Genomic DNA, 23,005 nt, shown 5'->3' on the forward strand with positions numbered 1-23,005 from the left:
ACAATGTATTTGTGCCATGTGTTTTATTGCATAGCTGCTTATAAATGCAAAATAGTCATGGGGCAGGGGCAGGGGAAGTGAACGCCTATCAGTAAGAATGTTAACAACCATGACACATCACATGAAATGATAAAGAGAGCAGGTACGGTGCAGGATCACTGCTCGAACACACGCTTGAACATATACTAGGTGTGTGATGTCATCGTTTATCTGATATAGCATGAATTTATATGACAAGACAGTATGAATCCTTAAGTCATAAGATTAAGGTGAGGACCAAACAAGGTGAAGTGTACTAGGCATTTAGCATAATGCTTGGTATGTAAGAGGCACTCAATAAACGCTACGAGATTATTACAGATATTGTTATCATTATTATCATAAGTCATGGGACAGTAATATGATTTTAATTAGTAGTAGTAAAAGTTATGAAACATGAGACAGGAATGTGTACTGACAGGGAACTGTGTTTGAGATACAGCAAAGGAGAAGGGAACGTCTCTAGTGCCATCAGAGCCATCGATTCTAAAGGCATGGACAGATGTTCAGCTATAGCACTTTTTACGGTGTGATTCATCTCATAAGTAACTGCTAAATAAAAATATGAGTGGGTATAATAGCCCCTACTGGTTTTTTGGTTCCCTCCAACCCAGAAGAATATGTTGAAGTGCTCAGGGTCAAGCTTTCTCACAAAGAGAAAACCACAACCATGTATAAGTAGATTAAGAGAAAAAAAAAGTGAAAATCCTGTAGAAAGATGTCCATTAATGAAAGTAGTTTCTGGCTTAGTCATTTCAGAAGCCACTACAGGGCACTGTCTTTGCAAGGGGCAAACCCAGAAAGAAGTTGCGAAGATATATCCTTCTGTGCTGAAAACACTGAGGAATAAAGATATATCTGGGTCCTGGTCTACATTCTGATAGAACATGTCTACTAATAACTAACCAGACTGCCCTCACAGCAGCCCTCACAGGAAGTGGCAGAAGGTGTCCAGGGCAAAGTGGAACAGACCCTTTCATGACTCCAGCATCAAACATGCCAGCGTAGGGTCTTATCTGCAGATGTTCCTAGTGGGGCTGCTACTGTTTTTGCCAAGACTCTTGATACGGAGTTCCACAGATATACAGGGAGTTACTCCACACAACTCTCCACACAATCTCTGTTAGTTTTGTATGCTGCTTTATAGAATGCAGAGCTTTGGGAAGACATACAGCCTTATTCTAGAAAATACTTCTGCTTCCCCAAACACTGATAATATAATCAGTGTTAAGAGAGGGGCTGACGGGGAGAAGGTGAATTGAGAGGCTCGCCATGTCTATGCTCTGCCGTCCTGTAATGTTTTTGCTATATTTTTTTAATGGTTTGGAATTTAAAAAACAAAACAAAAACAAAACATTGGCATCGAAAAAACCCCACAATCCTGAAATCTTGTGAAATCAAATTTGGAAACCACTAATTTAGCCACACGTGGTGTTTATTAAACTTCCAAGTGGAAACTGAAAGTCTATAGCAGGATCTCAAGCACACATCTGTGTCTTCACAGATAACACATGTAGAGAAAGAAAGAACAATGAAACATATACTTACACATACAAGACTGTTCTGGTATCACCCACTTTCCCAGCGTCACCCACTGTTAGGGTGTCATAGCCTCTTTCCAGTTCAAACTCCTCAAAGGCAAGCTTGATGACCTAAATCAAACACATGAGAGAAATAGTGAGCATAACAGGAATTTTCTGTGACCTTATATATTGGAAATATCCAGTTGTAGTATTAATTTTGCTCTATAATTTCACTGTTACCTCAAATGATTTCAAGTTGCTTTTTTAACATAATGATTGTATACATTTCAGAGCCCTCGATTATAGGATTTTATGGAATTCAAAACTGCTATTACTCCAAAGATATTTAATATCAGATCTAAAAATGAAATTAACCCATTCTGCCATAAATCAAATATCTATCGAACATTTAATAACCAAAAGGTAAAACAGTATAAGCAAAATAAATGTGGATGGCAGTTGGTGAGATATATTTTGAGGATGCCTAGAACACCAAGAAATAAATGTTCTATGGTGATACCTGCAGATTTCATGCAATTACCCATATTAACATATGAAAAAGACTTTCTGAGGCTAGAAAGTTGCCCACTACATATAACTTTGCAAAACCTTGTCTTTTTTTTTAAATAAATAACATTTTGTCTTGGTGATCAACACCATCTAGATAAGACTGGTTTGTGCCTGACACACAGAAATATTACAATACTATGAACTACTTTCTATAGATCACAGGATTCTTTTCTTTCTTTTTTTTTGTATTTTTGCTACTTCTTTGGGGCGCTCCCGTGGCATATGGAGGTTCCCAGGCTAGGGGTCGAATTGGAGCTGTAGCCACTGGCCTACACCAGAGCCACAGCAACGCGGGATCTGAGCCGCGTCTGCAACCTACACCACAACTCAGGGCAACGCCGGATTGTTAACCCTCTGAGCGAGGCCAGGGACCAAACCTGCAACCTCATAGTTCCTAGTCGGATTCGTTGACCACTGTGCCACGACAGGAACTCCAGGATTCTTTTCTTTTGATAAAAAAAATTTCTTCCTTTGTTGACCAATATTGTGATGAAGGGGGAAGAGACTCTGAGGTGTCATAAAGTTAGGCTAGAACCCTAGGTGACAAGGAGAAATAGCTAGATGATGGAAATCCATGATAGATAGATATAGATAGATATCTGTAATGGGTAAAAGAGAGGCTATCACAGATAGATGAAAGAGATGGACAGATAGATTCATAGATACATAGATATGATGGATGGCTAGATGGATAAATAGATGGATAGATGAATGTATAGATAGATGTGATAAATGGATGAATGGATGGGTAAATAGACAGATATGATAAATATGATAGCATCATAGATGAAAGAGGCAAGTAGATAAAAGACACATAGAGAGAACAGGAAGTACAGAGAGTATAATATGGGAAATAACATTTTAACAGGATCTGCTTCAGAGTAAATCCGAAAGTCTGAAATCTTGCAAAAAAAAAAAAAAATACCAAATGCCTGTTTGTTAAACTTCAAAAAAAGGCCTAAGAGGAACTGGGAGAGGCAGGCTCCCGATAAACATCCAGTTTGCCGTGTGCAGTACTGAGCAAGTTCTAAGCAGGTGCTCTTCCCAGCAATGCTGATATGCAATGCACTCATTTTGCTATTTGAAACTCTTACTAAAATTAGTGGTGTAGCCATTATCATTTATTTTAAAAATCTACCCTTTCAAATTGTGATATTTGTCTGAGTACATTATTTTAGCAATCTGATGTGAAGCAGGTGCAGAGGTTGAGAGCTACTGCAACCAGCATCAACACTGCATAAAAAGCCCAGCACTGAGGATGCATTTATCAATGTATGTCTTTCTCATGGGCCAATTATACGTGCCTGTGGTCCAACAGAATGAGTAAAAGGACTAAAGAATCACAGGACTGGAGGTCCCCATCACCTTTTGACACATCTACTCTGTTTTGGCTTGTGTAACCACCTGCAGTGAAGCCATGATAATCCATTAGGGCCTGAGAGACATGGCTGGCCAATATGTAATGAGTCACACCTAGCAGGTCTCAGTCCAAAAATGTGTTTTCATTAGGGTCTAAATACAGCCATTCTGCAACTCTGTTAGGCCAAAGTCAAGGGTTCAGAAAGGTTTCTGTCAGTATTTAGGCTCAGCAAGTAGCCTCTGCTAATCATCAAAGGATAATTAATGCCCCATAAAAAGAGAAATGGTGGACTAAATCTTGTGTAAAGAACTCTTAGTTTGTCAGAAAATACAGCATTCTATAAATATATCTGGTAGTAAAATAGAAATACACATTTAGAATGAAATTTGCCATCACTTCCCAGAGGTAGTCAGAGATACGAGGGAAGTGATACTGACAGAATTCATTTTTTATTTGAGTAGAGTTGACTTACAAAGTTGTGTTAGTTTCAGGTGTGCAGCAAAGTGATTCAGTTACATATACACATATACTGAGCACCTACTCTGCCCAGACATTGGTACTAGGAATGAAAACAAAGAGAAGATGGACAAGGGGGTATTGTGATAAACACAAAGTAATTACAGAAGTTGTAACTTTTGCAGAAAAATAATCCTTGATGATAACACATAAGATAGGCAGGAAAATGAAAGGACAAAGTTCTAGAATTTGAAAATGCTTTAGACCCACAGGGGGTATTCTGATAAACACAACTTTAGAATTTAACATAAAGATTAAGGTTTCTTAATGATGACTAATGAAAACCTTTACTTTTTCAACTTACAAACAGAATCGCAGAACTGCAAGGAAAAGATGCAGTTCAGTCTAGACTCTGGTGCAGTTTTAAAATAGATTCTTGGGGTTTTGTAAGCTGTTCCTTTTGTTCTATTTAAACTAAAAATACACAAAAATGTTCAACCATTTTTCCTTCCTCCATCCCCACCTCTGGCAAGCACCAATCTTCTCTCTGTAACCATGAGCTTTCTGTTCTGCTTTTTGGATGCCACATGTAAGAGAGATGAAACATATTTGTCTTTCTTGGTCTGACTTAACTCAGTACAATGCCCTCCAGTTCCATCCATGCTGTGGCAAACAGCGGAACTCACTCCTTTCCATGGCTGAATAATATTCTATTATATATAAACCATATCTGGTGGGAGAGAAGTAATGGAGTTAAATTATGTTTGCTTACATTTTCTTTCTAGAGAATGAGGAAAGGCCAGCAGTTGAGTGTTATCAGATGTGGAATACAGACTCTAAGAAGACAAAATTACTTGATATCCTGACACCTTATTTTTATAGGAGGAAAATGAAAGCAAAGGAGACAAGGGCTTATCCTGCAGTCATTAGTGAAAGCTTGAGATGCAAACTAGGAAATCCTGAGTCTTAATGTAGTTTTTAATCTTTTTTAATTAAAAAAAATTTTAGGGCCACATCTGCAGCATATGGAAGTTCCCAGACTAGGGGTCACATTGGAGCTACAGCTGCCAGCCTACTCCACAGCCACAGCAACATGGAATCTGAGCCTCATCTGAGCCTACACCACAGCTGACAGCAATGCCAGATTCTTAACCCACTGAGCGAAGTCAGGGATCGAACCTGCATCCTCATGGATACTATTTAGTTTCATAACTCACTGAGCCATAATGGGAACACCTTGATGAATTTTTCAGATTTTTTCCCCCACATTCAAATGTAAATGAAGATAAGAATAGAGGTTATAAAACCTAACTCTATTTTCAAACTTTTTTTTCCCTTTTCCTACAAAATACTCATTTTAAAAGTATTTCTGGGACATGTTTAATTTGCAGTAGTCTTGTGTTCTTTCTCTAAGCCCAATTTAATATGCTTTACAACACAGCAATGCAGCAATCGTTTCCGACACACTAAGGTGGTCTCTGCTAACTAAATATCACTAGGAAGGCTCTGCTGAATGACGAGTGATCCAGTGGAAGACAGAGCAGACCAGTGGGAGGATGGGGTGGCCTGGGCTGTCCTCAGGGTACAGTGGGAGCCTGGAGAGGAGCCCGAGGTGGGAAAGGTAAGGAGCATCTTCTGGAGTAGAGGACACCTGGGAGCTAAAGAGTCCAGACTGTGGCCCTAACCCAGGGCTCCTGAACCCACCCTGGGGGTACCTCAAAGAGTGTTCCCTATTGCTAGATTCTTGGAAAAATAACAGCCCCATCTGGTCTCATCTGATTTCACTCCCCAACTTGTGCAAAATTGGTTTCTTCACTTTACAATCATTTTTTAGTAAATATTAACCTTTTTTTTTCAGCATTTTACCAAATTCTGTTGACTATTATCCTTGTAAAATAAATAGCAAGTAGCCAAAAAAAAAAAGGTGATAGTGCTCAAAGTGTAGGACAAATTAGTAGAAAGACTTCTCAGTATTTTTGTTTATTTGTTTTTAAGGAGCAAAGATGCTAAATTTTCAGATGGAAAATTTAAGGTGAGAAAAAAGCACACGATAAATTTAAATGTGAGAAAAATAATTTGGGAAATTGGGCAATTTGGGGGAGGGAAGTGAAATAGAAAACAGAATTTAGCTCTTTAATTGGGATGAAGTAAAAATTGCAAAAGCCTTGGTAATTAATAATGTCCCATGGTCAGATGATTTTTTTTCAGTTTTTTGATGTACTCAATTTTCAAAATAGAGAAAAGAGAAATATACAAGGACAGAACAGAGGAATTTATGCAACACTAAATTTTTAAGTATTCATTTAAAACAAAATAGAAACATTGCTCTGAAAAACAACATAGAAGTTCTCTACACAGTCACAATTCATTAGGGGGAAAAAGCCAGTCACAATAAGCCCATTCAAATAAGGAGACCATCTCATCTGACTCAGAACTAAGCCAGAAGTGTCCAGATGTATCCATTCATTTACACACAAACACACATGCACAGCATACACCAGGTGTATCACTGGGTTTCCTCATCAAAAGCGTTTGTGTGTGTGTGTGTCTTTTGGCTGCTCCTGCAACATGGGGAATTCCTGGGCCAGAGATTGAACCTGTGCCACAGCAGTGACTTGAGCCACTGAAGTGACAATGCTGGATCCTTAACCTGCTGCACCACACAAAGGAACTCCCAAAAGCTTTATTTTTATGTGTCTTTCATTTTGGTGTCATCCTTAATCTCTATTTGGTGTTTTTTTGGATGACATGTTTGGGCCTGAAAGTGAGATGATAGGCAGAGATACAGAATAAGAGAAAGATTTTACAGTTTTTCAAGATGTAGGACTGACAGCACAAAACAGATAAGTAAATGGCCCCGGCCTTTTGGAAGAGGCTAACTCATAAATGCCTTAATGAATAGCTGTAGGGTTGAAATCAGCAGGGTAGGGGATGGAGACTTAGAACACAAGGGGAGGGAAACTGATAAAAAGAAACCTTAATACAACTGATTCATTCAATTTCAAATGATTTTCCAGAAGAAAGATTTTTCAAACTGTGAATTTCCTCCAAGAGAACATAACAATTCTACATCTGGAAATTATTAACATAGTTGCCAAAAGCAATTTATTACAAATTTGAAAGGAAAATTCATACTTTCTTATGAACCAAAAATTATTTCAAAATAATTTTTGATAAATTTTAGGTGTTCTAGCCTGAAATCCTAAGGACCAACCATGAAACTATTGAAAAAGTATAATTAATTATAGAGACATTCCTGTCCAAATGCACACACCATAGAGCCTGGGTAAATGCACATCTGTGTTCCCCACAGAAAAATACATACAGCCTTTCATCTGTGAAAATAACACATAGCAATGGCCAACAAAACATAGTATGAAATTACCAAGATTCAGTTCCATCTTAGAAAGAAAAGTACTTTGAAAGAAACGACTTAGAAAAATATATTATTATTTCTAGGATGGCCTCGCCTTGCCTTATATTTCCCCCAAGGAAACACTAAACATCCTTTTAGAACTAGAGTTCAAAGAATTGTTAATAAAAAGGGGACATATATAATCTCAAATCTGGCTGAATTATTATTAACCTGTGCTACCAAGAGTCAAATTCATCAGGGATTCAGAGGCAAAAAAGAGAAACAGGCAGAGCAACATGCAATTTCTCTGCTGGAGGCTGTGTAGTGACACCTCACATCACAAGAAATGAGGGACTTGGTGTCCTGATCCTGTGGTGTCTCCCATGTGGTTCTCTAGGACTTCACCCACATCCACCTGTGGGCCTCTGCCAAGGCCCTTCTCTCGGCATCACCTGGAACATAAATAACCTTCATTCTCTCGGTGCCACATCTGCGTGGACGCTCTGACTCTGAGATCAAGACTCCCCAGCACCTGATGTATGCCTCCTGCAAGGCACAGAGAAGGCCCAGTTTTGCTTCTCCTGCTCCCTCCTCTGCCCACACCATTTCTGGAAAGGAGCACAGACAGGAGCACAGCACCTATAATCCCATGGAAGTGAGAGGGTCCAATGCCTGCTGCCCATTCAGTGGGGGCCCTGAAGAACTTGCACCTCCTTCCTCCAGGCCCCTAACCTATAAAACCAGAGTGACTCTCATTTCCCCCCATGGAGGTGAGGATTAAATAGCAGGATACAGGTAAAGTATGTGCATCTTGCAGGGTCTGGCAGGTACTGAATTAGCAGTGGTTGTGCTCATGTCATACTTCATCAATACTCTTCATAGGGAACTTGCCATACCTGCCAGGCCAGGCCACATTCTGCCACCGACCTGAGGGATTATGTTATTTCAAACCTCACTGAGTCTCTATAACCCAGGAAAACTCTGTCTCTTTTCATTCTGACACAGCAATTCTGAATTCCAGGGTTATCCAGAAACTAATCCTTTATCCTAATTTAATTTCCAGGTAAAATTTTCCACCATCATACTTCTTTATTTCAGTAAAGCACTTTATTGTGCTTCTATTAAGAAGCCTGTCTTGGAAAAATACTTCAACATGATACTATGAATTCTTAATGAATAAAGAAAAGTCCACAAAATTTCAGGGGAGTTCCTGTTGCGCCGCAGAAAAAACAAATCTGGCTACTATCCATGAGGATGCAGGTTTAACCCCTGGCCTCACTCAGTGGATGGGGGATCCGGCATTGCTGTGAGTTGTGGTGTAGGTGGAAGGTGCAGCTTGGATCCTGCATTGCTGTGGCTGTGGCGTAGGCAGGCAGCTGTACCTCTGATTCAACCCCTAGCCTGGGAACTTCCATATGCCCCAGGTGCTTCAGCCCTAAAAAGAAAAAAAAAAAATTCAGGAAAGAAGCAAGTGGGGTGTTGGGTGAAGATGACAGGGATTAACATTTAAAGAAAAATCCCTCAAGCAAAAATTCTCAAAATGCCAATAAAACTGTTGGAGACACAGAATATTTACAGTACAGCAAAGATTGACTAGCTCACTGGGGAAGGTAAGCAAACTCCGAGGCATTGATGGAGGAACATTAAAAGTGGTTTACCATGAAAAATAAAGAGAACAAACCAGTGAGATCTCCAAAAGAATTTCATTAATCCCTGAAATGAAGCAACCAAAGAAGCACAAGCATTGCTTGGAAAATTATTGAAATACATTCTTAGAGGGATGAAAGGAAGTAGCGTATTTATTAAAAATGAGAGATTGGGAATTTGAGAGTCACAATACAATACCGGTATGGAGTGAATCAGTGTTATTAAATGTGATAAAAGGCAGGGTTAACATTTACAAAACATGAAATCTATCAACCGAAGATACACAGAATAACTTAGCTGGAAATCTGAAAGACTAAAAGATGAAAGGATAGCAAGAGAAAATTATAGATCTATAAATAAAAGCAGAAGATATTTAAATTTTTCAAAAATAATCAGAAAGAAGGATGCAGAATTAATAATTAGAAAAATAACAGAAGGCACATTTTTTTATAGTTGATTAAAGTGTTGATAACAGACTTTAAAAGTAGTTCATTATGGCCCCACTTAAACAAAATAAGGCAGTCAAAGAAAAATATGAATACATCATCTCATAGAAGTGTTTAACTCTAAAAAATCCAAAAGAGTTACATATACAAACTGAGAAGAATTTAAAGAATGCAAATCAAACTTAGGTTTTGTTTTGTTTTGTTTTTCCTTTTTTTTTCCCCCTTTTTTTGGCCACCCAGAGGCATATGGAGTTCTAAGGCCAGGGCTGAGAGCCAGGCCAGGGATCAAACCTGCATCCCAGCACTCCCAAGACGCTGCCAATCCCATTGCACCCCAGCAGGAACTCCTTTTTTTTTCTGACACAATAAAACCTTGGAGATGGTGGATCAATAAGATTTTAAGTCCCAAATAAAAAGGAAAAGGATGTCCTTTTTTTAGCACATTTATTCAGTGAAGAGCCTATGTTATGTGAGAAGGAGGAGAAAGAAAACACTTTGAGAATTTTTTATTTGGTTAGTTTTTTTGGGGGGGGGTTGTTTGTTTTTTTGTTTTGTTTTGTTTTTTGCTTTTTAGAGCCGCACCTGCTGCATGTAGAAATTCCCAGGCATCAAATCAAAGCTTCAGCTGCAGGCCTATGCCACAGTCACAGCAATGTGGGATCCAAGCTGCATCTGCGACCTACACCACAGCTCATGGCAATGCTGGATCCTTAACCCACTGAGTGAGGCCAGGGATCAAACCCGCGACCTCATGGGTCCTAGTAGGGTTCATTAACTGCTGAGCCTTGAAGGGAACTCCCCACTTTGAGATTTTTCAATATCTCAGGTATTTTACTAACATACTCTTTATCTCCAAATTGGCTGCAAGATACTCCAAACAACAGGATTAATTTTAAAGAGTTACCTAAATAGAATTTTGTTTCAATATGAAAAGAATGATCTAAAGAAAGTTACATAGATGAGAAAGGAAAAGTTTGAGTTGATAAAAAGAAAGATACAGGAGATCTCTGGTGGCTCAGTGGGTTAAGGAAACGGCATGATCACTACAGTGGCTCAGATTCAATTCCTGGCCCAAGAACTTCCACATGCCACAGGTGCAGCCAAAAAAAAATTTATAAAAATAAAAATATGTACATTAACATCAATGTATCAAGTGACAGTTAAAAAAATGAAGAAGGGGCAACACATGCACTTCCACAGTTGAGCCTTGCATCCCAGAGGCGGCCTTACAAGGTAGTTTATTAGTGGTATAGCTATTATCATTTATTTTAAAAATCTACTCTTTCAAATTGTGGTGTTTGTCTGAATACATTATTTTAGCAATCTGATGTGAAGCAGGTGCAGAGGTTGAGAGCTACTGCAACCAGCATCAACACTGCACATGAAGCCCAGCACCGAAGATGCTTGTATTTCAATGTTTGTCTTTCTCATGAGCTTATTTATAAATGTCCGTGGTCCAATAAGAAAGAATAAAAGGACTAAAGAATCACAGGAGCTGGAGGTCCCCATAACCTTTTGACACATCTACTCCATCTTGTCTTGTATAACCACCTGCAGTGAAGCCATGATAATCTTTTAGGGCCTGAGGAGCACAGCTGGCTGATCTTTAATGATACAAAAGGTAGCAGTGAGACAGCCACTCAACCCTATGCCAAGCTTGCAGGGAGCTCTTGCCATCTGAATGTCAGTGGACCAGGTCCTAATGTTATAACTTATCTATCAGGGATGCTCACAACAAATGCTTTTCTGAGGCCATTTAAATGCCTTTGCTTAAAAGAACAAAATAATACCATTTGCAGCAACATATATGGAACTGGAGATTCTCATACTAAGTGAAGTAAGTCAGAAAGAGAAAGACAAATACCATATGATATCATTTATATGTAAAATCTAAAACATGGCACACAAGAACCTATCTACGGAATAGAAAAAAACTCATGGACATAGAGCACAGACTTGTGGTTGCCAAGGGGGAGGGGGAGGGCATAGGATGGACTGGGAATTTACAATTAGCAGACACAAACTATCACACATAGAATGGATAAGCAGGAGTTCCTGTTGTGGCACAGCAGAAACGAATCTGACTAGGAACCATGAGGTTGCGGGTTCAATCCCTGACCTTGCTCGATGGGTTAAGGATCCGGGGTTGCCATGAGCTGTGATGTAGGTCACAGACACAGCTCAGATCTGGCGTTGCTGTGGCTGTGGCTGTGGCCAGCAGCTACAGCTCCAATTGGATCCCTAGCCTGGGAACCTCCATGTGCCTCGAGTGTGGCCCTAAAAAGCAAAAACAACAACAACAACAACAACAAAAACAAATGGATAAGCAATGAGGTTCTACTGTACAGCACAGGGAACTATATCCAATCATGTGTGATAGAACATGATGGAAGATAATATGAGAAAAATAATATATATATATATAAATATATATATATATGTATGTATGTTTAACTGGGGTCACTTTGTTGCATAGCAGAAACTGATATAACATTGTGAATCAACTATAATAAAAGCTATTTAAAAAAATGCCTCTGCTTCCTGATGCCACCCACCTCTGTGTCCTGAAAGCAAAAGGAAGCTTAAGAGAGCTTGAAATCTACAAAGTATACAGGAGGTGGATGGGTCCTCACCTGTATAGAGAGGGGAAGGTACAGAATAGGAAAACATGGACACCCTCAGTATTTGGGGCCAGTAGGAATAAATTACTTGTAGTCCTGCTTCAGACCAAGTCCTACAAAGTAGCAGTTACAGTCACTTTACAGGATTCATTCACTCATTTTTTATTCATCTTCCATTATGCCTATAAATATCTCCTGTTCTAGCTGGAAATCTCTACAAATATCCAAATTTCAATAAATAAAAAATAGATCAAGTATAAATATCTAATAGTGAATATTAACTAATGCTTCAAACTGTGATTTTTAGGAGTAATAGATTTTCTGACCCCAAATTTGTGCCTTGATGGATAAGACAGGATTTCCCCTCTTTTACGTTTTTTGGGTCTAATGGTTCTCTTTTAAACTCCAATACTGTATACAGTTTGCCTCTCACTAGGAAGTTGTCTCCGGAATCCCTCCAACTGGGTCCGACTTAAGCACCTTTTTCTCAGGGTTCTTCTCTGCCCTGTGAACATCACCCCTAGTATATGCACTAGCACTTGTGCTTATTACTTATTTTTATTCCCTTCAAAATAATTGGTGCAGCCCCTGAGGAAAACAGTATGGAGGTTCCTCAAAAAACTCAAAATTGAACAACCATATGATACAGCAATTCCTTTCCTGGGTATACATCTGAAGAAAATAAAAACACCAATTTGAAAAGATACATACACCATAATGTTCATTGCAGCCCTATTTACAATAACCAAGGTATGTATGCAACTTAAATATCTATCAGCGGGTGAGTGTATAAAGAAGAGATGGTACATAAATTCACAACTGAATATTACTCAGCCATAAAAGAATGAAATTTTGCCATTTGCAACAACATGGATGGACCTGGAGGGTATTAAGCTAAGTGGAAAAAGTCAGAGAAGGACAAATACTTTATGCTATCACTTATACGTGGAATCTAAAAACAAAAAAAAAACTAGTGAATACAACAAAAGGGAAACATATTCAAGCTATAAAGAATGAACTACTGGTTATCAATGGGGAGAGGGAAGCCAGAGAGGGGAAAGACAGGGGTATGGAAGTAAGAGGTACAAACTACTATGTAAAAAATAAACAAACTACAGGATATATTGTATAGCACAGGGAATAGAGCCAATATTCTGTAATAATTACAATGGGGTATAAGCTATAAAAATTTTGAATCATTATTTTGTACACCTGAAACTAATATAATGTGGTGACTCAACTATACCCAATAAAATGTAAAGTATAAGCCAAAAGAAACGCTAACTGAATTGAAAGCAGTTGACCCCAAGAGGTGGAAAACGACAGTATAAATAAGCAAGGGCAGGAATCTGTAAAATACATATATATGTATTATTGCAAATAAATATTCTTTTTAAAAAGGATAGAAATTGATCAATAAGATATATAAACCACTTAAGACAGGCTGATAATACGAAATTTCATTTTATACTATAAATTAAAAAAAAACAGATAAATCTTAAAAATAAGTAAATAAGCAATAAAGTTAGCCCATCTACCTAAGAAAATGTTAAAAATGTAGTGGTCTGCTATGGCTGGCTTGTAACAACTTTTGAGAAACAATTGTTAAATACAAAAGTTTCGCAAGGTAGTTTTAAAGCAATTAGTAGTTGAAAAAGTATATGGTGTGAATATTTAGGCCATGGAGTTGGTAAAGCCTGCGAATTAGCCTATTTCCTAGCATAAGATTGGGCAATACACACCCTAGAACTTTGAGAAATGACTAGAAATTTATTGAATACATTTAGGAAGAATAGGTAAAAAATAATGTGAACCTCAAAACCTATGGCCACTGAAATTCAACCCACTTGTTTCCAGGCCTAGATTAAGAATTGCATATAAGAAATCTATGTTCTGGAAAACGTAAAATTGTAATACAGAAAATATCTTAACTTTCATTGCTTTCCTCATCTCATACATAAGAAGCTGTTTCCACATCTCCTATCAATATGTCAATTATTTATTAAATTGTATAGGCTGTAAACTTGGACTATTATAATTGCAAGACAACAGAAAGGGAAAACATATTCAAATAAACATTTTGAAATTGACTAATAACAGTGGCTTAAGTGATAATCACTTAAAATAATGTTTCATGAATAAATTATATGGCACAGTTGGAGGGAAATCCTGATATCCTATTTAAATGTATTTCTATTCATTTGATTCATTACTTTTTTCATGACTAGTCATATGTATCTCCAACTAGCTTTCATATCATTTATGTCTCATGTATCTAATTCTCTTTTGTTAATATCATCTAGAAGTTGAACATAACACATTTTTTAGCTGAAATGATTGCCTTCTATTAATATATGTCATATATGATCCTTTTGCAATTAAACTGTAACATACCAGAAATGTGCTATATTATAAACAACATATTCCTGGAAATTTCTAATGCCTTTTGAGAAAAAAAAATAGAAACACAATTTGGAGTTTATCACTGTGTGTTTTGTTGCTTATTTGCCTATGCTATACATCAACCAAATAAATTCATTTGAATTGATAAACATTATTTGAATATACGAAAGTACTTTTTAAAATAAAATTTTATCCAAAATTTAACACCTAATATTTAGTCAAAAATTCATAGTATACCAATTATATTCAATATCTGGTTCCTTTCCAAAATAACAATATAATTATTACATCAAATTTTACACATTTTGAGAAAATCAATGCCATCTTTGTTACATCCATTTTTAATAGCTGTCAAGAATCAAAAAGGAATTGTGAAAATCCTATTTCTTATGTAATTTTGGAGATTTGAGGAAATTACATGTCAACCACTTTTGGAGCTCTCACCGTGGCACAGTGGGTTAAGAATACAACTGCAGCAGCTGAGTTGCTGCAAAGACTCCGGTTCAACCCCTGGCCCAGCGCAGTCAGTTAAAGGATCTGGCATTGCTCTGCAACTTGGATTCAGTCCCTGGCCTGGGAACTTCCATGTGGCACAGGCACAGCCATTAAAAAGAAAAAATGTCAGCTACATCTGACCATCCTATTTGTCCTTAATATAAATAAGATTACTGTGTTGGGGATAAGGGCTGTAAGTAACAGTACGTGAGCTGATTTGGGCACCCTGTACAGTCGATTTTAGCGGCTACAGGGTGACACTGTGCAAGATCAAAGCAAACTAAATGTTTTTACAGCTTTCACAATTCTTGTGGAGTTCAGAATTTCATCATGCATTAGCTAAGGTGAAACTTGCAGGAGAGGAATGTACCATTATTTTCATTTCTGCTCAGAAGTATCCCTGAAAGACAGCACTGGTGCACAGTTTGGAGAGAAGGAAATCAGGTTTCTGCTCTCCCATGACCAGTTTAAGAAATTTAAAATGCTTCTGGTTTTAAACATGAAGTTGCTGAAATAATAATTTCACTCAGTAATTATCAATTTATGTTTTTTCCTTAGTTCACATCACAAGTATTTTCAACACATACGTTAAGTGTCAATCATTACCCTCAGCATTGAAATGGCTTATTGTACCCAGGAAAACACAAGTAGACTAAATTGTGAGGAAGATTAACATCTCAGGACACGCTTTGAAATAATTAGTGTTTGGTTACAATGGAAGAATAAAATTATAATAACAAATAATAGCAATCAGCTGAACCATGTTTATAAGGTATCTTTCACCGTTCTACAGGCTTGAAATCAGCAATGCATTCAATCTTCTCAACAACCCCATGAAGAAGATCCTATTAGAATCCCCACTTTACAGGGAGTAAACTACATTCTAGAAAGTCTGTTTACGTGCAAAAGGTCTCATAGCTAGTAAGAGGAGGGGCGAGAATCTAAATCTAGGCATTTTGATCCCCAAATTCATGTTGTCAACCATTAATATTGCCTTCGAATTTGAATATAACTCTTCTAGAAAAGGACATTCTGCAACATTTGCAAAATGTAAGATTTATTCACTAGTCATTTACATTTATTGAGTTCTCATAAATGCCAGGCAATAGCATTACAAAGGAAGGTCAGCACATAAGATGGATAGTTTTCTTCAAAGTTACTAGATAGCTTAGTATAATGTAAAAAAAAAAAAAAAAGGATGTGTCAGAAGCCCTGGATTTGAGACTAGTTTTCACAGTAGTCTAGACAGTTCAGTTGAGCAAATGCTGTTACTTACTGGAGTTGCTGTGAAAAGCCAACAGTATCTATTTTATTTCCCTCATAATATCATTGTCAGTCTCAAAACAAATGAGGTGGTTTTGCTTAAATAAGTAGCCTCAGAGACACATTCAAAGTTGGAGAGGATGTTACTACCTTGATAAGGGTTGAAAACACAGAACACAGGACATGTGAGCTGGTTTCTGGTAGAAGATACCCTGACATATCATCAAGTCAAATGCATACTGGAGATGGGGTATCCAGGAGCTGGGTAACCTCTGCACCCCCCTCACCCCAGGGCAGAGGAATTTGGCCATGGATGAGGTCCGGCCAATGGATCACGGATGATTATTTTTATGTCTAACATCTTTGTGATCATTGTCAGATATCTGACTGTCTTTCTTCTCTCAGAACTGACAGAGGAGTGAATATGATTATATAGAACCCTTGAAAAGACACAGAATTGTAAATTATAAGGAAAAAAAGGGAAAGAAGAGGATGGTAACACGGGCAGATGGCAGAGCATCAAAGTACAACTGAAAGAAGAAAATAGAACAATTGAAATATTAAAACTTGTTATTATTATTTTAACTGGGCTGATAAAAAGATATCAGCATCCAAACCAAAAGAATTCTCTATGTTCCAATCTATACACACATTTAAAATCACCAGTGAGGAGTTCCTGTCGTGGCGCAGTGGAAACGAACCCAACTAGGAAACATGAGATTGCGAGCTTGATCCTTGGCCTCACTCAGTGGGTTAAGGATCCGGTGTTGCCCTGAGCTGTGGTGAAGGTGGCAAACATAGCATGAGCCATTGTTTCTGTGGCTGTGATGTAGGCCAGCAGCTGTAGAACAGATTCAAACCCTAGCCTGGGAACTTCCATATGCCATGCATGGGTGCAGTCCTAAAAGAGAGAGGGAGAGAGGAAAAAAAAGTCATTTGGATGTAAAATACATAAGGGCTCAGATGTCAGTGTGGTCAAGTACCTGAGCAGGAGGGAGAAGACTCATTTTGTATCAATGCCCTCTACCACACTGGACACAGAATATGGGAGCAATATCACATACATGTTTTTAGGGAGAAAGCTTTTCTGAAAATAATTTTAAGCTAGCCAAGGTAACTTTTTACTTGTAAAAATAAAGTCATTCTTGATATGTAGAGGCTCGGGGGAAATGTTATAATTAAAACAAATTACAGAATGTTTTTGATGATATAACAAAAGTTGAGCAATTAATCAAAATTCAGAATCCAAGAGTGGGGAATTTGAAATATAAAGCAATGGGAAAAATTATTTGCAGCACTTTAAAAAGGAACACCTTTTTTCATCCAAGATATTCCAAAAAGAAATAGCATATCTGACATTATTAACAAATATAAAATAATGTGGAGAAGTTGATGGCTAGAGGATAGTTGTACTTCTGAAGCTTAAAATGTGTGGCTGCACCTTAACATTGTATAGGAAATGACCACTGAATTGTAGATACTTCAGATACTACTAGATTGTAGATGGATACTATATATATATATATATAGTCACATGAATATGTGTGTGTGTGTGTGTGTAGTGATAACATGCAGAAAAAATGTTAAATATCATTGAGAGATTCAAGAAAGAACTCTGAAAGATGACTAAAAGGTAAGGGTCAATGATTTCCATAAAGTAAAATGCAATGTTTCATGTAAGAGTCAATTAGAAGGCAACAGTACAACATTTCAAAATAATTCAGAATTTAGAGTTAACATAGGATATGAAAAATGAAAGGAAGACACAAATGAAGCAAATGAAAAACAACTAATCAGGCCTCAAAGTTATTTAAATAACTTTCGGTGTGATTCTCAAACTCCTGTGAGAGCTCTAGAACTGAGCACTTCATTACATGTTCAGTTTGCTAGAATAAATTATTAGATGCAAGCAGACACCCCATGCATTTTAGGTAAATCAGTCTGATAAATCTCATTTATATTTCCAATCCTACTAGAAACAATATAGCTATAATACATACAAAGAATCCATAAAACACTTATGGAGACAGCTATTGAATTTCCTCATATCTTTATTTTGTTTCAAAACTGAGAATCTTTTTTTTTTTTTCCTTTTCAGGGCCTCACCCATGGCATATGGAAGTTCCCAGGCTAGGAGTTGAATTAGAGCTGCAGATGCCGGCCTACACCACAGCCACAGCAAGGTCAGGTCCAAGCCACATTGCGATCTACACCACAGCTCATGGCAACGCTGGATCCTTCGTCCACTGATCAAGGCCAGGGATTGAACCCACATCCTCATGGTTACTAGTCAGGATTGTTACTGCTGAACACAATGGGAACTTCAGAGAATCTAACATTTTTAAGTTGAAAGATCAACTATCTGTTTTTAAACCATTTTGCAAGCTAACCTTTGTTTCTATTGCAACATTTAAAAATATTTTTAAAACCAAAGTTAAAGAATTTGATTTTTGTGCTTTATTGTCCCCTGTACAAATATCTTGGTGACTTAAAAATAAAAACATGTATGTTTAACAACCTAAACATTACTTAGTTTTAAACACAATGATTCATTGTCTCTGACAGATAATATTTATCTTTTTTTTCCCTTGCATGTGGAAGTTATATTTTTATCAATAATGTATTTTCCTAAAAACAGCTGTGTCATTTCATTCAATGGCAACCTCTGCTTGCTCTATTTTTTATTTCAGTGCTGCTGGAAAATATGAGAATTAGATGCTTATTATTGCCACTGGTAAATATGTTTGTATCTTGCTTATCTAACCTTTTCAAAAATACTCCCAAATCTTGGAGTTCTCATCATGGTGCAGCAGAAACGAATCCAACTAGGAACCACAAGGTTTCGGGTTGGATCCCTGGCCTCGTTCAGTGGGTTAAGGATCTGGCATTGCCATGAGCTGTGGTATAGATCACAGACGTGGCTTGGATCTGGCATTGCTGTGGCTGTGGCATACGTAGGCCGGCAGCAACAGCTCCAATTGGACCCCTAGCCTGAGAACCTCCATATGCCACAGGTGCGGCCCTAAAGGACAAAAAAGACAAAATAAATAAATACTCCCAAATCTTCTGAACTTTCTTCAGATCTTGAGCATCCTTATTTCTGTCAGAGGGGCTGATTATCAAAGACAAATAAAATTGGTCAATTTCCTTCATCCCACTTAAATATTCTGTCACCTTACTCTCCATCCATTTGCTTCTCTCTCTAAGACTGGCTATGACCCAATGGCTTTATTTTCACACATTTAAATCCACTCAGGGAATGAGGCGGCAAGATTCAAAGTGGGAAGAAAGTTCAGAACTTAGAGAACCTTCTGTGATGAGTTAATAGCTAGGGAATGAGCAAGGCACAAAAGCAGTTGAAAGCAACAGCCCAGGGAAAGTAAATCAGAACCAAAATCATTAATCTACAAGTATGATTTATAGTGTCTTCCCAGTAAAGATATTTACTTCTTGACCATGCTTCCTATAAAGTTACCATCTTTAGCCATCTTATTTTTTCACAATTAGTTGCAGAGTTATCCTCTGCTTAGACAACATCAATAGACTTGGTCACCTTCTGTCAACTGGCTGGCTGCCCATCTACCATACAGCTGATGATACAGTGAGGTCTCTAACTTCCTTGCCCTCCATGACCCACTGCAGTTGCCACAGTACAGCCCTTCTCTAATGTGAAACTCTCCTGGCTCAGATTCCACCACTTTCAATTTTCCTGCTTTGCCTTCCAGCTTACTGGATACTTTTTTTTTCTCTTTTTTCCCACCTTTTTCTCTCTTTTTTTCTCCATTTTTTTCTCTTTTCTTCTCTGAGTATCTCACGCCAGACCAAAGATACCAACAGTATTTCAAGTAATACTATGTCTTAATCACTTTTTAAATAATTCTGTATCATGCATAGAAAAGTTGTAGTTCATATATTTTTTTAAGAATTAAATGTAATAATTTTATTTACTTTTTTTTTATTTTTAATAATTATTTTATTTTTTTACCATTATTTCCCAACACATTTTTTCCCACTGTACAGCATGTTCATATAAATTTGTATTAAATAAATGGTCTTTTCTTCTAAAAAAAAAAAAAGGAACAAGCAATGATGTTTTAACAAGGTGGCCTGGACCTTAAACTTGCAGAACGTTTAAGTAGGTAACTCCTCAGGGTCTTACCTCTACAAGGTATGTTTCAAAATTATCTGATCTATTTTGCATAAGGCTGTACCTAACTGGTAGATCTCCTCCAGCATTGTATATAATTTAGAAGACCAGCTCTTGTTACAGCATACCAGGCATTATTCTGGGTTATATATCAGGAATCTGGGGCTGTTTCTTACCTCCGACATCATAAACACACTTTCTGGGACAGTTCTCTAGTGCATAAACAGAGAGGTAACAGGTCATCTTCCATGAGCCCATCCATGAAGTGGTATTTGGTTTTATTTTGTTTAAGATTTTTATTTTTTCTATTATAGTTGATTTACAGTATTCTGTCAATTTCTAAAGTATAGCCAAGTGACCCAGTCATACACGTATATGTGTGTGTGTATATATATATGTTTTTTCTCACATTATCTTCTATAATGTTCCATCACAAGTGACTAGATATAGTTCCCTGTACTATAGAGCAGGATCTCATTGCTTACCCTCTCCAAATCCAATAGTTTGCATCTATTAACCCCAGACTCCCAGTCCATCTCACTCCTCATTCCCCCTTGGCAACCACACATCTGTTTTCCGAGTCCATAGGTTTATTTTCTGTAGAAAGTTTCAGTTGTGGTATATTAGATTCCAGATATGTGATATCATATGGTAATTGTCTTTCTCTTTGTGACTTACTTCACTTAGTATGAGTCTCTAGTTCCATCCATGTTGCTGCAAATGGCATTATTTTTTTTATGGCTGAGTAGTATCCCATTGTGTATATATACTACATCTTCTTAATCTATTCATCTGTTGACAGACATTTAGGTTGTTTCCATGTCTTGGCTATTGTGAATAGTGTTGCAATGAAGATACGGGTGAATCTGTCTTTTTCAAGGAAAGTTTTGTCCAGATACATGCCCAAGAGTGGGAATGCTGGGTCATATGGTAGTTCTATATTTAGTTTTCTGAAGTGCCTACATACTGTTTTTCATAGTGATTGTACCAATTTATATTCCCACCAACAGTGTAGGAGGGTATTCTTTTCTCCACTCTCTCCAGCATTTGTTATTTGTAGACTTACTAACGATGGTGATTCTGACCTGTGCGAGATGGTACCTCACAGTAGTTTTGATCTGCATTTGGTTTGAATTGATTGCATTATTAGTGATGTTGAACATTTTTTCATATGCATGCTGGCAATCTGTATCTTCTTTGCAGAAATGCCTATTCAGGTATTTTGCTCATTTTTTTCAGTTGGGTTGTTGATTTTTTTTTTTGCTGTGGAGTTGTATACATTGTTTGTATATTTTAGAGATTAAGCCATTGTCAGTTGCATCATTTGAAGCTATTTTCTCCCAGTACATAGGTTGTCTTTTTGGTTTTTTTAAAATGGTTCGCTTTGCTGTGCAAAAGCTTGTCAGTTTGATTAGGTCCCATTGGTTGATTTTTGCTTTTATTTCTGTTGTATTGGGAGACTGACATAAGAAAACATTTGTACAGTTGATGTTAAAGAATGTTTTGTATATGTTCTCCTCTAGGAGTTTGATGGTGTCTTGTTTTACATTTAGGCCTTTAAGCCATTTTAAGTTTATTTTTGTACATGGTGTGAGGGAGTGTTCTAGTTTCACCAATTTACATATGGCTGCCCAGTTTTCCCAGCACCATTTTCTGAAAAGTCTTTTTCACATTTTATACTTTTGCCTCTGTTAAAAAATTAATTAACCATACATGTCTGGGTTTATTTCTGGATTCTCTATTCTGTTCCATTGGTCTGTACATCTGTTTTTGTACCAGTACCACACTGTCTTGATTATTGTAGCTTTGTAATGTTGTCTGAAGTCAGGGAGAGTTATGCCTCCTGCTTGTTTTGTTTGTTTGTTTGTTTCGTTTTGTTTTGTTTTGTTTTACTCAGGATTGCTTTGGCAATTCTGGGTCTTTTATGGTTGCATGTGAATTTTTGGATTGTTTTGTTCTAGGTCTGTGAAAAATGTCATGGGCGATGTGATAGGGATTGCACTGAATCTGTAGGTTGCTTGCATAGTATGGCCATTTTTACAATATTAATTCTTCCAATCAAGGAGCGTGGGATACTTTCCATTTCCTTGAATCCTCTTTAATTTCCTTGATTAACGTTTTATAGTTTTCAGCATATAAGTCTTTCACCTCTTTGGTCAGGTTTATTCCTAGGCATTCAATTTTTGGGGGTGCGATTTTAAAAGATATTTCCTTTTCTAATATTTCATTGTTAGCATACAAAAATGCAACCAATTCCTGAAAGTTAATCTTGTATCCTGCTACTTTGCTGAACTCATTAATCAGTTCAAGAAATTTTTGTGTGGAGTCCTTGGGGTTTCTGCATATAGTATCATGTCATCTGCATACAGTGACTGTTTTACTCTTCTCTTCCTATTTGGATGCCTTTTATTTCTTTTGTTTGTCTGAGTGCTGTGTCTAGGACTTCCAGTACTATGTTGAGTGACAGTGGTGAGAATGGGCATCCTTGTCTTGTTCCAGATTTTAGTGGGAAGTCTTTCAGATTTTCTCCATTGAGTATTATATTTGCTGTGGGTTTGTCATAAATGGCTTTGATTATGTTGAGGTATGTCCCCTCTATAGCCACTTTGGTAAGAGTTTTGATCATGAATGGATGTTGGACTTTGTCAAATGCTTTTTCTGCATCTATTGAGATGATCAT

The 23,005-nt window shown here is 37.3% G+C and overlaps 1 protein-coding gene across 1 annotated transcript in view; it reads right to left on the reverse strand.

Moving 5' to 3' along the window:
• Positions 1-23,005, reverse strand: part of CSMD1 (CUB and Sushi multiple domains 1) — a 1,865,356-nt gene that overhangs the window by 409,463 nt on the left and 1,432,888 nt on the right. The window contains exon 11 of the mRNA XM_047772241.1: positions 1,588-1,691. Coding sequence (XP_047628197.1) covers positions 1,588-1,691 — 104 coding nt within the window. The remainder of the gene's footprint in view (positions 1-1,587; positions 1,692-23,005) is intronic.

Source organism: Phacochoerus africanus, chromosome 3 (assembly GCF_016906955.1).
Source record: "Phacochoerus africanus isolate WHEZ1 chromosome 3, ROS_Pafr_v1, whole genome shotgun sequence".
Classification (NCBI taxonomy): Eukaryota; Metazoa; Chordata; class Mammalia; order Artiodactyla; family Suidae; genus Phacochoerus; species Phacochoerus africanus.